The sequence below is a fragment of the Balaenoptera physalus genome (assembly GCF_965194825.1).
Source record: "Balaenoptera physalus genome assembly, chromosome: 15".
In the NCBI taxonomy this organism is placed as follows: domain Eukaryota; kingdom Metazoa; phylum Chordata; class Mammalia; order Artiodactyla; family Balaenopteridae; genus Balaenoptera; species Balaenoptera physalus.
In genome coordinates, this window is record NC_138894.1 from 10,177,375 (window position 1) to 10,190,207 (window position 12,833).

A 12,833-nucleotide genomic window follows, 5' to 3' on the forward strand; every position below is an offset into this window, starting at 1 on the left:
CCTTTGCTGAGCTCAAAGTTATTTTCGAATTACAGTGCCTTTCCATTCCCATATGCTTATAAGGTCCCAGTTATATCACCTGGCAGGTAATGGAGACCAGCTGTCTCTGTGCTCAGAGAAGAACTTTGGTCATTGCCTTCTTGGAGACGGTCTTAATTGCACACACAGTGGTGGGTGAGCAAATGGACTTTCAATCTAAGCTCCTCCATCACAACTCTGTGCCCTTGGAGCCTGTCGCTGGCTTCCTGGTCACCACCGTGAGGTGTGGGGTTCAGGCTGGACACTGGGACAAGGTCTGCCAGCCTTCACATGCTGAGGCCCAGGCTTAGCCCCTGAACTCAAGCAAAGAGCCTGGCCAAGTGTCTGACCCTTGGGCCCCACCCCCAGTACACGTGTCTGCCCGTGATCAGATGCCCGGCCCTGCACATCCAAATCAGGTCAATGAGTAGGTCAAGGGAAGGTAGGTTTCAGGGGAGCTGGGGTGACGAGATCCCAGCAGTGCCTCCTGACTTAGAAGGAGGGAAAGGGGTAAGGACCGTTTAGCCCTGGTGGCCGAGAAAGAGGCTGTCAGATGCAGTGGCTCTCCTCCCTGAGAGCTGCATTTTGCCACTGAGTTTAGAGAGACAGGTTCTCTGCCCTTGCTGATCTGTGGTCTTATTTAGGAGAGGAAATGGAAGCAGGAAGAGGGATTCAGGGTAAGCCATTGGAGAATGGAAGAGCAAGAGTAGGGGGGTGGAGGGCACCAGTCGAAAAAGCAGGTGGTCCCAGAACTCCAGGTGCATGGAGGCCCGAAGGGAAGTGAAGAGGATGGGAAGGGAGCTAGATCCTTCTCCAGGTCACTATCCAAGCACCGCCTGAGTTGTGATTATCTTAGAGTGGCTTTTGTGTTTTGGTTTTGGTTTTTTGCTTTTGATTGGAGAACGATATACATGCAGGGACGGGCACGTGCTGCTCAATGAATTTTCAGACACGGAACACACTCCAGACCAAGAAACAGAATGAGACCAGTGCCCGGAGGCCCCTCGGTGCCCCTTCCAGTGGGCTCTGGAGCTCATTCCTGGACCGTGGCCGCGTGTCAGCAGTGGAAGGATCCCTCTGTCCCTGGTGGCTCTGGTAGGAGAGCCTGCGTGCCTGCGCTGGAGGGGTGCACTGGGTTACAGACATCCTTCCTCTCTGTAGACTCAGCATCTCCCACAGGGCCTGTGCTCACCCAGTACAGTTGATTCTTGTTTTTCATGGTAGCTGCGTTCTATAAAGTCACCGCAAACACTGAATTAGCGAGTCATGAACCATCGCTCCAGGGGGAATAAAGGGTTAGGTTCCTGTGAGCAAGCAATCATTTTTCTCAAGTGATTGATACATAACCTTGTTTTATGCGTGTTTCTCCTCCAATCACAACATTTTTCTCAAGTGATTGATACATAACCTTGTTTTATGCGTGTTTCTGTTTAAAGGCAGCTTATTTAATATGTATTGTTGATTCACAACTCCCAGCCAACAGCAGTATAACTCACACCTGAATGAAACTCATCTGACACACGTATCTTCTCCATAACACACACCACTGCCTTCTCGTGCTTATGGGCACCAGACAGCACTTCAGTAGATATGCGGGATATTTTTGACAGTAAAATCACCAAGAAAAAACACAAAAGTGCAAAAAATGTGACCCTAAGTACACTGTGAAAGGACCCTTGTTTACAGCCTGAGAGCAGAAACATGAAAGAAGCATCCCCTTGTTGCACATCCGCTGGGAACGTGTTCATCCCAGGACTCAAAGTTTTCATTGCTCTGTGCACGTTTGCAAATGACCATGAAGGGTCAGGACTATTGATTTTTGGGGTTATAAATACGTTTTAGCGAGTAGGCGAATTGTCAAATACAGAATTCCTGGGCGAGGGCTGACTGTGTTTGTTGGATGAACAGAGGAAGGCATGGTAGGTTTCCTTCGGAGGTGGAGCTAGGACACAGACGCGTCGCAATTATTAAAAATGGGGGCTTTCTCTGCCAGAAACCCTTTCTCATTCTTAAAATGCTCGGCACGGCTTTACAAATGCTCACATGAGCATTAAAAGCCCAATTCTCTGGTAGCATCGCACGGCCTGGCTTACAGCCAGAACCGATACAGAGCGACGGCAGACTTTGCCAGCTTGTATAGATCAGGAGCTGTCCGTGTAAGGTGAGACTGACAGTAGATCAATAAATACTTTTTTAAAAACCTTCAACTTTCATACAGGGAGCCCACGGTGTGGGTGAGGCCCATGTGTCCCCAGGGTCCCCTTCCCCTGCCCCAGCGGTCCCCTTAGTGTCTCTCCGGGCACACGGTCACCTCCATGTAAACCAGGGTGATGGCAGAGGGGCTGGAGGGGAGACAGAAACGGGACGGCTCTGGCCTCAGCTCGTTGTCACGAATGCTGGTGAGCAGAAATCTTAGCAAACTCGGGCCCCTCCTTCCACAGAGAACATTGTGAGGAGCTGGGAATGAGCTGTGGATATGCGTTTTTAAGATGACAACGTAACAAAAGAGATTCGAAGCTGTGTGCCAGGGTGTTAACATAGCTCTGTTGGGCTGTGTTGATTTATGAAGAACATTTTTCTCCTCCTTTCTACTTCTGCTTTCTGAATTTGTACATTGTGCATGTGTATTTTTATGAACAAGAAAGATATTTTATGAAAGGAAAAAGATTCTTTAAAATTGCTGCTCCAGAAGCAGCAGCATCTACCAAATGTTTACGAGGTGTAAGAAGCCTGCCGTCCTACTGTGTGTTAGCTTAGGGAAGAGTATCTGCTTTATTTTCTTAGCCAGAGGGCAAGAAACGGTGGTGGTTTACACTGTACAGCTCATTGCCTCTCACTCAGAAGACGGTGTTCTTTTTTTTTTTTTAAGTTATTTTTTCAAGTATAGTTGATTTACAATGTTGTGTTAATTTCTACTGTACAACAGAGTGATTCAGTTATACATTTATATACATTCTTTTTCATATTCTTTTCCATTATGGTTTATCACAGGATTTTGAATGTAGTCCCCTTTGCTATACAGTAGGACCTTGTTGTTTATCCATTCTATATATAATAGTTTGCATCTGTTAACCCCAATCTCCCACTCCATCCCTCCACCACCCATTGGCAACCACAAATCTGTTCTCTATGTCTGAGTCTGTTTCTGTTTCGTTGATAAGTTCATTTGCATCATATTTTAGATTCCACGTATAAGTAATACCATATGTTATTTGTCTTTCTCTTTCTGACTTGCTTAGTATGAAAACCTCTGGGTCCATCCATGTCACTGCAAATGGCATTATTTCATTCTTTTTCATGGCTGAGTAGTATTCTGTTGTGTACATACACCACATCTTCTTTATCCGTTCCTCTGTCGGTGGACACCTAGGTTGTTTCCACGAGGAGACGGTGTTCTTGACGAGTCCCAGCTGTGTCCTGGCTGTCACCTGGGGTGTAGACCCCCGTTAGAGTCCCACCCTCGGGGTCCCCAGCCTCCTCTCCGCACTCTCTGTAGGAACGCTGCCTATGCCCTGTTCCGTACAACTTTCTCCAGTGAGTTGTAAAATACTCTTTTTGGTTCATATGGGTCATCTAACCGCATGGCATAGGAATTCATCAGAGCTGTGTCAGTGCCGTCATGGTCAGAGTGACACCAGTGCCGGGAGCCCGACACTGAGCCCCCCGGGGGCCGGGGAGCCAGCTGGAGCGCTGAGATGCCGGGGCCGCCTTGGCCTCGCACAGCCAGTCACCATTTGCCTCTGATTTAAAGCCCAGGATGGAAGTGTTGTCTCCATGTACACTTAGTCTTGACTGAAGCATTAGAATATCTTGTTGACTGAAGTAGTGAGTTTCAACCCCTAGTCAAAGCCCTCTCTCCAGGCTCCCTGTGGTGCAGCAAAGGCCAGCACGTGCTGCGTATTGCTGGGAGGACCGTGTGGCCAGACATCTGGGGCCAAAAGAGAGCAGAGGGCATGACTAGCCACTGAGCCTGAAGGAAAGATCTAAGAGGAAGTGAAAGGACCCCTTTAAGAAAAGTCCAGAAAGACAGATTATGAGGACTCTCTGGAACAAGGGATGGGAAATGCAGACTTTCCGTAAAATATGCAGCCACCCAGCCTGCCTTTTGTGCGCCGGGCAGTCACTGGGTTCTCTGGACAAGAAATAAAATGTAAAACTACATTGTAGATAAGCTAATATTAGAACAGCACTTGGTATGTAGTCTCTGCCGTGTGTTTGTTTAGTAAATAAGTTCTAATGACCAGAAGCATATGTCAGGGCTTACCTGGTGGTGCAGTGGTTAAGAATCTGCCTGCCCATGCAGGGGACATGGGTTCGAGCCCTGGTTCGGGAAGATCCCACGTGCTGCAGAGCAGCTAAGCCCGTGAGCCACAACTACTGAGCCTGCGCTCTAGAGCCTGTGAGCCACAACTCCTGAGCCCGTGAGCCACAACTACTGAAGCCTGCGTACCTAGAGCCTGTGCACCACAACGAAGAGTAGCCCCCGCTCGCCACAACTAGAGAAAGCCCACGCACAGCAATGAAGACCCAATGCAGCCAAAAATAAATAAATTAAATAAATAAATTTAAAAAATAATAATAACGAAAGCATATGTCAGTGGGGTGGATGGTCAGCTGGCAGATGTGTCGGGGCAAATGTCTCAAGAGAGTTCCAGAGGATTAGGAGGGAGAGCATGTCCAGCTAGGTGACCAGAACAGGCTTCACAGAGGAGATGGCATCCGGGTGCCGACTTGGTGGACGTGAGGGGGTGATCCTGGTGCCAGTGTCCAACTGCAACCGAAAGTGGGGCCCGGCTGCTCACCTCTCAAAAGCCATTAAAGAGGCCAGGTTGGTGGAAAGGAAAGTTTGCTTTATTTTGGATGCCGGCAACTGGGGTGGGGGGCACCTGTCCGAAGGCCGACTCCCCCCCACTGACAGTCAGGGGGCAAGAGCTTTTATAGACAGAGCGCAGGGGCTACACGCAGAGACAGCACAGTCAGCTCTGACGGTCATCGAGAAATTGGTCATCAGTGGTCTGACCAGCGTCATCCTGATTGTTTTAGGTACAGTTAATCTTTAGTTTCGGGGTCGGTTCGTTTCCGTGTCTTTGAGGCCAGTTCTTGGAATTGTGGCAGCTTGTGTCATGGAACTTCTTCCACCTGGTGAGGGTTTCAGTATCTATAAGACAACTCACAGGAGATGGCTCAGAATATTATCTATAGCCCTTGAGGAGGAACTAAAGGTCCTTGACTTTGCTTACTGACTCAACTATTATTATTTGGTCTCCTTTGACTGTTTTCCTTTGTTTCTGCATTTTCTCACTTCTCGGATTAAACTTATTCTTTGGCTAAAGGTTTTCCACAGACAAAAGGCAGGCGGAGGACATGGGGGGCAAGCACCACAGAGCCCTGATCTGTTTCACAGCCTCTCCTGGACTGTGGCCACAGCCTCCCTCCTCATCCCCTGCCTCCAGCCCGCTGTCCCCCTACTCAGACTTACTCCTCACGCAGCCTCCAGAGTATACCCAGGGTTTAAAGCCCTATGGCTCCCCGTTATAGACAAAAAAAGGCCAGGAAGGCCCCCTCAGTTGGCCTAGTCTGCGTTTCAGCCCCTCTGGGCCGGCCTGCTGGCAGTTCTGCCTTCTGCCCCCTCCACCTGGGAGGCCTTTCCTTACCCCTCTGCTCAGCCTAGAAGGTTCCTTCTCCAGGTCCCAACCCCAGACAGCATCCTCAGGTCCTACCCACCGGTGTTACCCTGTGTCTACACAACACGTTGTGAAGTGTAGCATTTTCCAGTTTCCGTTGAGTGACTTGTTTTTGCTTCGTCTCTTCCACTGGACTTGGAGCTCTTTGAAGGAACAGGTTTTTTTAATTTTTTCACCTTAGCATTTAACACAATCCTGCCCATAGCAAACAATGAGTGAATGAATGAATGGGAGGGAGGAAGAAAGGAAGGCGGACGGGGAGTAGAAATGCTGGGCTCTGGCTAAGAATAGACGTAGGGCTGGATTACACATTTGGAAGCAATCTGAGCAAATCTGAGTGTTGAAGGTCAGGAGTGGAACAGAGAACATTTGGGGAAGAAGAGAAAAAGGCTGAGGGTTGGGAACAAGGAGGAATTCCAGGTTTAGGAGCAAGAGTCCAGCAGGGACCTGCAGAGGGGATGCCCAAGGTGGACAGGCCTCCAGGATGGGTTATATGGCCACATCCGAGCTTCAGGGGTAAAGTAGCCGGAGGATGGGAGAGTCCCCTGATCTGTGGTCCAGTGGTTGGACGGATGGAGAGCGTGGCGCTCACGTTGTGTCAGGATCCAGGATTAGCTGAAGAGACCCGGGCAGAAGCCATTGGAGTTGAGGGCAGAGGAGGGTCGAGAATGGGGCTCCAAGGGGGTGGCGAGGCTCCTGGAGATGGTTTTTTTTTTTTTTTTTTTTTTTTGAGCTGTGGGAGACCCAAGTGTTTTGCAAAGCAACGGGGAAGTGGTCAGCAGCCAGGGAGAGCCTGAGAGGCCGGAGGGGACAAGGGGTAAGTTGAGGAGACGGAGCAGGGTTTGCAGGGGCCAAGGACAGGTCAGTGCACGTGAAGCCTAGGGTTTTTCTCCACCTGCCGGGAGGCCGAAGCTCGCAGGGCGGTGGCTCTGTCCCTCGCCCCTCCTTGGTGACCAGGGGACTGGCAGAAGAGGACTCCACGTTGAACTGGAGGCGGAAGCCAAACCAAATAGAGTAAAATTCTAAACATACCAGAGCAAGGGGTGGCATCTGTCAGGCCACAAAAAATGAGGACGCTGACTCGCCCTGGCCGTCCTCGCGAGTGGCTGTGACCCGGGTGTGGCCCGTACCTGCTGGCGGGGCTGCCCTGTGGACACGGGAAGCAGGAAGGAGCCGGGTGGGGTTGGAGGTAACCATCCACTTGCTTTGTGGGCTGGCTGGCAAATATTCAGAGAGGACAGCTCATGCGGAACCCTTGGATTCGGGGTGCTTTCCAGAGACCTCTGAGAAGCCACTTATTGAATCATTCCGTTTCCTTGAGGAAAACAAACTGGCTTCTTTTTTCTGTTGATGAAGATAATAAATTCTCATCATAGAAAATATGAAAATACAGAAGAGTCGAAAAGCAAGGGAAGGGGGGGAATGACCCACAGTTTTACCGCCCAAAATAAGCACTGTGAACATGGAAGGAAATTCAGCAAAATGTTTTGGTTTTAAAGGCATTATTTCTCTTCTCTCCCGAACATCAAGGAAAACAGCCACGGCTTACTTTTGGTGTCAGTCTCCACAAGGGAAGGTTGTGCTTATAATTTCTAAAAGAAAAGAGAAGAAGAACGTTCCAAGTAAATTGGGTGTTGGGTAGTATGTACTGGTCCAGAGTGACAGGCCTATATTAAAGAAACCTGACCTATTTATGTACTAACTCTTATCTCATTCTCTAAGGTATCCCATAGGAGGAAGGTGACTTTAAAATGTGTGTATAGGAGCAGTTGCATTTGATTCTTTGTGGCTCAGACTGGAGGAGCATAATCTCTTTGATTCGTCTTTAACTGAGAAAACAAAGTCCCTGAAAACAAAGTACTAGTGTCACCAGAGAGGCTCCCAGACCTCCTGCCCTGCCACTGTCTCCCAGAGCCCCTGTGCCGTGCTCTCTGGGTGGGAGAAGCCACAGGGGGGCTGAAGGTGACCAGGATTGTTTTGCATAACCCGTGTCTTTACCCACAGAGAAGGCAGCAGGGCCTGGGACCGACGGCCAGCCCGCGCCGCCCTGGATCACCGTCGGGCGGCAGAAGCGGCGAGGGGCCCCGGAGCAGCCATCCAGCCAGGAAGACAAGCCTGGGGCCCGGACCTTGAAGTCTGACACAGGAAGGCCAGCCAGGGCGCCCGAGAGAACCCAGGTGCTTAGAGCAAACATTCCCTGTCCCTGTGGATGGGGGAGCCCCCGGCGGGGCTGGGACCCGGGACCCCGTGACGGCCTCATGTCCTGCACGGTCATTACGGGGGCCGTCGCCTGTGGTGACTGCTGCTGTCTGCCCTGTGCGTGTGCTGGGCGGCTGGGGCGTCAGAGAAGCCGTGGGTCACTCAGGCAGTGGAGACAGCCCTCTGCTCCCGGCCTCCTCGGCAACGCAGCTCAGCATCTGGAGAGCTGGACCGGGGTTAAAATAACTTCTCAGTTGGACGCTAGGCGACCATGTCAACAGCTCCATCTCGACTCATTTTGCAATAATGACCGAGTTCTGCTTTTGCTGCTACGCTGGCCACCCGCTGGGGTCCTTATTCCTCACCTAGGACTGCAGGTCTGGAACCTGGGGCTCCCTTTTACACTCCGGACTGAAAACAGCGTTATCATCAAACCCAAACGGCTGCACTTAGAAACAGACTGAGACTCACAGCTTTTGTGTTCCCCCAGTTGCCATGGTAAATCCCAAAGCACATTTCAGCCGTGCGGGGAAGTGAGCCTGAGCCAGCAGTAGAACCTGCTTCTCTCCATTTTAACCAAAACCACAATCGTACCCAAGTTTGGAAACCCTCCTGCTGGCTTAGGGAATTCATAAAACAAATATTCACCAGTGACCCCGGCATCCATGATCATACCAAGTGTCATAAAAGTCTCAAAACTATTTCCAAACACAGTTCATTTTGCCTTTCCAATGGAACCCTGCTGCCTGACATCTGGGGTTGAGGCCAGGGCTGGGGACAGGGCAGAAGCCAGGACGCCTGTGTGTGCCCAGGAGGCCTGCATGAATGGACTCCAGCATCCTGGAGGCCAGATGGCAGCCGGTACCCAAAGCAGAGCTCCCCCGAGAAAGTGCCAGTAGCATGATTCACGTTGGCAGAAAAACCTCGTGGCTCATTGCCTTTGGTTAGGTTTGTCCCCATCTGAATCTCAGGTGACGGGACAGCGTGTGTCTTTCTTACGTCCTCACAGGAGTCCATGAAGCAAGCCGACTTCGTCCGCAGCAAGTCTTTCCTGATGGCCCCTGCCAAGCCCGCTGTGGACCAGAGGCAGGGGACAAAGCTCCACCTCCAGGAGGGGCTGCAAAGAGGGATCTCCTTGTCCCATCAGAACTTGGGTATGAAACCCGAAAATAGTACTGAACACTTTGAAATGCATTTCCGGGTTTGGTCCTGCCATGTTTTGTTCTGTTTTGTTTTTCTGAATTACTTGCCACGTTGATTTTTTAAAAACAGGTTTTATTGACATAATCATTTACATGGCAAAAAACTCACCCATTTTAAGCACACAGTTCAGTGAGTATATATTTACTGAGTTGTCCAATCATCACAGTCCAATTTTAGAACATTCCCCTCACCCTAAAAAGCTGCCTCATGCCCATTTACAGTCATTCACTATTCCCACCCCCCAGCTCTCTATTTTCTGTCTCTCTCTCTCTGTTTGCCTCTTTTGGGACATGTCTTCTAAATGGCATCATAAAATATGTGTTCTTTTGTATCTGGCTTCTTTCACTGAGCATAATGTTTCTAGGTTCATCTTTGTTGTGGCATGTATCGGTATTTTTAAATTTAGTTTTCGTTGTGGTAAAATACACATAACAGAATTCACCATCTTAACCCTTTTTTAAGTGTACAGTTCAGCAGTGTTAAGAATACTCACACACAGAGTTCCAGCAGCTTTACTGTGAAAGTTTCTCTCACCTCACTGCGTCACTGGAACTGTTTGAGCCTGCTCTGAAGTCTTTTCAGCACATAAATTATTCCACGCCGAAATCTTCTTTACACGCGTACGGGCTTTATGTTTGAGACCACGGTTAAGACCTTGGACCTGTAGTTTAAAGGCGTGCAAGAGGCTTAAGTGCAAATCCAAACTCATTTCTCACATTTCCGTTTGTTTTGTCTTCTCTCCAGCAGCCCAGTCGGCAGTGATGATGGAGAAAGAACTGCATCAGCTGAAGAGGGCCAGCTATGCCAGCACAGACCAGCCATCCTGGATGGAACTTGCCAGAAAGAAGTCACAAGCTTGGAGCGACATGCCCCAAATTATAAAATAGGTTAACAGTGTGCTGGTAAAGAATGTCCACTACCTTGACGGGTCACTTTCTTTAAAACTGCCACTAAATCAAGGCAAACAAACTGTGAAACTTGAGTGATTTTATCATCAGGTTACAGGACAGCGAGCTCGGGGAAGAGGAAGAAACCAGGCAGACAAGTTGGACGGATACATCGCCAAGGGCCTGGGCCAGAGGTGCCCGAAGACAAGAAAACCATTGAAAAGGGCCAGGAACAAGGTTTTGTGCCCACAGGTATGAATGTGAGTCTTTCAGAATCCCCAGGATAAAGAAGGCTCGGGCAGGGAAGGAAATGCAAACGAAGCGTGGATGCAGAACTCGGAGGGCCTTCCGGGAGAACGTGTGTCTGCGCCTCCATCTGAGATCAGCTGTGTCTCTGGCCATTGTCCTGCCTGTGGAGCCCATCTTCTCCTTTCATGTTTACCGTTAGGCATGACACTCATGGTAAAACAGGGATGCCGTTTCCAAGAGCAGCTATAACACGGTCCATTTTCCTGAAGGCAGCTACTCCAAGAAGGAGTGGAAGGAACACAGCAGGGTTCATCAATTCATAGACTCTTTCCAAAATTAATTTTTAAACTTTTCCACTTGGCATCTGTGTCCCTCACTATTGCACAATGCATTGCCTGTTCAATAAAAGGTTTCAAACCTGCTTCCGTGACACGTGTTATTTCCGTGCTGTTTCTACTCACGTTGAGAGAACGTCCTCCAGCAACTGAGTTAAATGCAATGTGTGGAATTTCATTTAATATAGATCTCATGTCAAATCTCAGTTGGGTTGATTTGGGAGTTTGGGTTGTATGAGATCTTTTTTTTCCCCAGTAAAATTTTGGTCTTTGTTTTTGAAAATCAGAAGCTACTGTAGGTTTTTTGCTCTTTACAACTATTTGGTACAACATATTAAAAATATAAAATTTCCTTTAAAGTTGCAATTCTTTAACATCTCATTAATCTAACCTGTATGTTTCTGTTGAAAACTAGGTTATCAGTGCATTAACCAAGATGACCCATGAGTGGAGAATGTGGAGAAGCCAGGAGAGTAAGAGCATATATTTGGGATCTCAGAATTATGTCTCAATTATATAATACCTCTATTTTTAAAAACCTTTCCAATTTGTTCCTTTGAACAAGCTAATCTCCATGGGAATGTGTATAGCTGGGGACATTTAGCCATCAGAATCAGTAAGACGTCATACATAATTTGATTTTATATACCCTAAGTTCTGCTCCTTTTATTGTATTTTCCAGCTGTTAGAACTATACAACATGGTCAGGTCTACCTGTATTGAAAAAGTCCTGGGATAGTTGTTTCTTCCCCAACCAAATTGATCTATTAACTGCATTCACTTAGAGAACATCAGTGCCAAATTCCATGGTGAATGTGCTCTAAACGAGAACTCCCTCCATCCAGCCTTGCTCCAAAAGCTTAGACGTGCATAGTTTTAACTAGGAGAAAAACATGTTGTCTGTTATTACTCAACACCATCATTTCTCCTATTAGCAGAACATTTCAGATGAACAGTTTTGAGGCAGTGGATTTCACTGTAAGATCAAAAGTATTTGGTTCCATTTTGTTGAAATAGAGGTTGATATTCTCTGTGTTGCAGGACTGGGTTTCATTCTCTCTGGCACCAGGTAAGTTAGGAGGGTATAGAATTTTAGGACACTGGGAGAATTCCCTGCAGGGGGTGGGGGTGGTCCTGCAGCTGCCACCTCTCCCTGTGCCCTGCATGGAGGTTGTGACCTTCTTCCATAACAAGAAGAGTTGAGACAGAGGCCAAAATTTGGAGATGATGTGGGAAGTCTAGACTGGAAATGGAGATGGTAAAAGCCTGCAAAGAACTGTCAGCTTGGTTTTTCCTAAGAAGAAAGACAGTAAGCAATTATTGAGTTCTTCCTCTGTCCCAGGCACTGCTCTGAGTGCTTCATACCTATTATTTGTAATCCTCTCCACAGTCCTTTGGAGATAAGTACCGATCTCTACTTTGCAGATGAGGAAACGGAGGCATTTCATTGAGATTAAGGTCACCTGCCCAAGATCTCATAGCAGAGCACCTGGTAAGTGGCCCCAGACCCCATGCTTTTAAACACTACCCTCAAGTGAATCCCCATTTTTAAAAAGCATTAGTGTGGAGGTGAATCTGTGTCCTCAGAGACATAACACAGACAAGGGAGCGCTAAACTTGACCTTGAGGGCTCCTGCATGGCTATAGACTGAATTTTTGTGTCTCTCCAAAATTCATATGTTAAATCCTAATGCCCAGTGCAACAGTATTAGGAAGTGGGGTGTTGGGGAGGTCATGAGGATGGAGCCTTCATGAATGGGATTAGTGCCCTCATAAAAGAGACCCCAGAGAGCTCCCTTGCCCCTTCTGCCATGTGAGGATACAGTGAGAAGATGGCCGTCTACAGACCAGGAAGAGGGCTTTCACCAGACACTGGGTCTGCCGGCACCTGGATCTTGGACTTCCTGTCCTCCAGAACTGTGAGAAACAAATTTCTGTTGTTTATAAGCCAAGCATTCTGTTACAGCAGCCCAACCAGACTAAGACATATATCCTGGAGACAAGCGTACCTCGTGATGTTTCCCTGGTGACCATCTTGATTCCCACCCTAAAGTTCCTTAAAAGGACTGGAGAAAGTGTGAGGGTTCTTTTGTACTTTATAATCATGAGCACCTACACGGACTGTGAGGTGGTCCCATTCATTCCTTCACTTCGTTCAGTCAACACCAGTGTGCGGGCGCTCTACCAGGGCCTGGGGGCACCCTGATGAGCAAATGGGCAACATGCATTCTATTTAAGGGAGGAGGGCACACTGAGTA

At 48.4% G+C, this 12,833-nt stretch overlaps 1 protein-coding gene across 8 annotated transcripts in view; it reads left to right on the forward strand.

Annotated features, from left to right (window-relative positions):
- The window catches only part of CRACDL (CRACD like), a 123,309-nt gene extending 112,648 nt beyond the window's left edge, over positions 1 to 10,661 (forward strand). For 6 of the 8 annotated variants that reach the window (XM_082427250.1, XM_082427245.1, XM_082427247.1 and 3 more), the window contains 3 exons: positions 7,707 to 7,879; positions 8,911 to 9,055; positions 9,849 to 10,661. In XM_082427250.1, coding sequence (XP_082283376.1) covers positions 7,707 to 7,879; positions 8,911 to 9,055; positions 9,849 to 9,991 — 461 coding nt within the window. In that variant the 3' untranslated portion in view covers positions 9,992 to 10,661. The remainder of the gene's footprint in view (positions 1 to 7,706; positions 7,880 to 8,910; positions 9,056 to 9,848) is intronic. The other 2 variants (XR_014254183.1, XM_082427246.1) reach the window with 2 other exon arrangements.
- Positions 10,662 to 12,833: the final 2,172 nt, after the last annotated feature.